At 47.9% G+C, this 1,969-nt stretch overlaps 1 protein-coding gene across 1 annotated transcript; it reads right to left on the reverse strand.

The window, feature by feature from the left end:
- Positions 1-762: 762 nt before the first annotated feature.
- LOC147617446 (uncharacterized) lies at positions 763-1,329 on the reverse strand. Its single transcript, XM_086775410.1, has 2 exons — positions 1,010-1,329; positions 763-916 (listed from the first exon to the last, which is right to left on the reverse strand). Exons 1-2 carry the CDS (start codon positions 1,271-1,273, stop codon positions 791-793), a joined length of 390 nt encoding a protein of 129 aa, XP_086631536.1. The 5' UTR covers positions 1,274-1,329; the 3' UTR covers positions 763-790.
- Positions 1,330-1,969: the final 640 nt, after the last annotated feature.

Consider the following 1,969-nt stretch of genomic DNA (forward strand, 5'->3'; position numbering starts at 1 on the left):
AGTCCCCCCATGCATGCATTGGTGCCCCATGCACAAAGCTACAGCTCCTTTTCCTATTCGATTTGGAAAAGTGAGCTTTTTCCCACTTTAGCACCCAAAAAGTAGGGTGCTAGCTAAAAGTAAGGCTCCACCCCTACTTTTTCGTGGCGCCTCATCTTGGGGTGCCTTGGCACACAAGCCAGGCCCTAATCCCACTTGCCTGGTCATAATTTGGTCCCCCTAGCGTTCTAGCCCTTGTCCTCACCCCGCACTACTACATATTAGCCTAATACCGGGACTTGTACCGGCGCTATTTAACGGGGTCTAAAAAAGCTTCGTCATCGGTATAAGCGCCGGTATCGCAGCGTCGGTATAGCTGTCGGGTGTTAATACCGGCGCATATAACGGCGCCTATACCGACGCTGACCGGGGGTAATTCCGGCGTTTAAACTGGCCTCTATACCGATTCATATACCGACGGATAAACCGGCCTCTATACCGGATTATATACCGAAGTGTAAACCGGCATCTATACCAATGTATATACCGACGCTGATACCGGGGCAAATACCGACGCTGTAGCAGAAATTTTTTTTTGGGCAGAATAGTGCTGCCTGGCTGTTACCTAGCTGCCTGCAATGAGCAGGATCAACAACAGCAAACAGACAGCACCATTCTGTCTACAATAGAGCACAAAAACAACCGTGCTCGTTTGCATATTTTCCTGATATCGACAAACAAGAAATTAAATTAAACATTAATACTCAAAAATGTTTTGATCATATTTCATTAGTTTGAAGGTCATCTTACATCATGGTAATGCCTCCCAATTGACGGTCTCTCCTTCTTCTTCAAGCATCTCAAACAAGGCCACAAGGCCATGTTTGTGAGCGTACTTCTCCTCTCGCCTGCTTGGTGGGCGATTCATGGCCAACTCCTGCACACACGATTAACAATTATAACTTTTAAAAAATCAACATTTAGCCCACATAGATACATTTAAATAAATAAAATTGCTACAAACACTTACGAATTCATGGCGCATGGTTTCGTAACCACCACTCCCGAGATGAGAAGCCCCTACTGTTTGCAGTCTTGCCCTTGCCGCCTCTCTTTGTTGTTGAAACCTGTCTGGTGTCTCGGTGAGCTCCTGAGCAATGGCTGCCCACTCCCTGTCATCTAGCCAAACAGGTTTCTCCTTCCCCTCTCTGAATGCGTCCCTCGCCTCTGACCTACGATGCCCCATCAAAATGCGAGCTGTATACTGTATCCACTCATTAGAGACGACATTCATAGGGTCAGATGGCTGGAACTCTTGCTTTATCTTTGTGTTTATATAATTTTTCTTTCCCTTGTCTTGCTGATCCCATTTAGTCATGACAGAGTCATGAAACTGTATAGTGCACAATTGTCGAATGCGTGTCTTCATTGCCTTCCCTGCACTATCCATTATTGGTGCCCCATCCCTAATTGTGTAAATCTTGCTGTTGTCATGGTCATGTGCACCCCAGGGAGTGGAAGGTGACCCTATGGGTGTGCTATCAACCGATGAGAGCGAAGGACGACGCTCACGTGGTGGTGGTGTCACAGCATCTGTGGCACTACCACCACAACAACCTCCCCCTGAAGACCTACTACGTGAGCGCCGTCTATGTGAAGAGGTGGTAGATCGAGCTGTAACAGGAGTGGAAGGCTGTGTGGTACGAGGTGTGGGAGCTGCTGTCGTACCCACGGGTGTGGGAACTGGCGTCGGGAATCCAGATGGTGAGGCAGATGTCCCTGCTCCAGAACCCCAATAACTCTGAGCCATGGCTCTCTGCTCTGGAGTCATGGACGAAAGAAAACCATATAACTGCTGGGGACTCATGCCCTGCGGTGTAGGATTAAATGAGAAATCTGGACTGTAGTCGTAGGGCGGTGAGTCACCCATGGCCTGTTGGACAAAAAACCATATGACAAACTTGTACGGAATGAAAATTACACGGTAAAC

This window comes from Cibotium barometz, chromosome 36 (genome assembly GCF_041138505.1).
Source record: "Cibotium barometz isolate CiBa-2024 chromosome 36, ASM4113850v1, whole genome shotgun sequence".
NCBI classification, from domain to species: domain Eukaryota; kingdom Viridiplantae; phylum Streptophyta; class Polypodiopsida; order Cyatheales; family Cibotiaceae; genus Cibotium; species Cibotium barometz.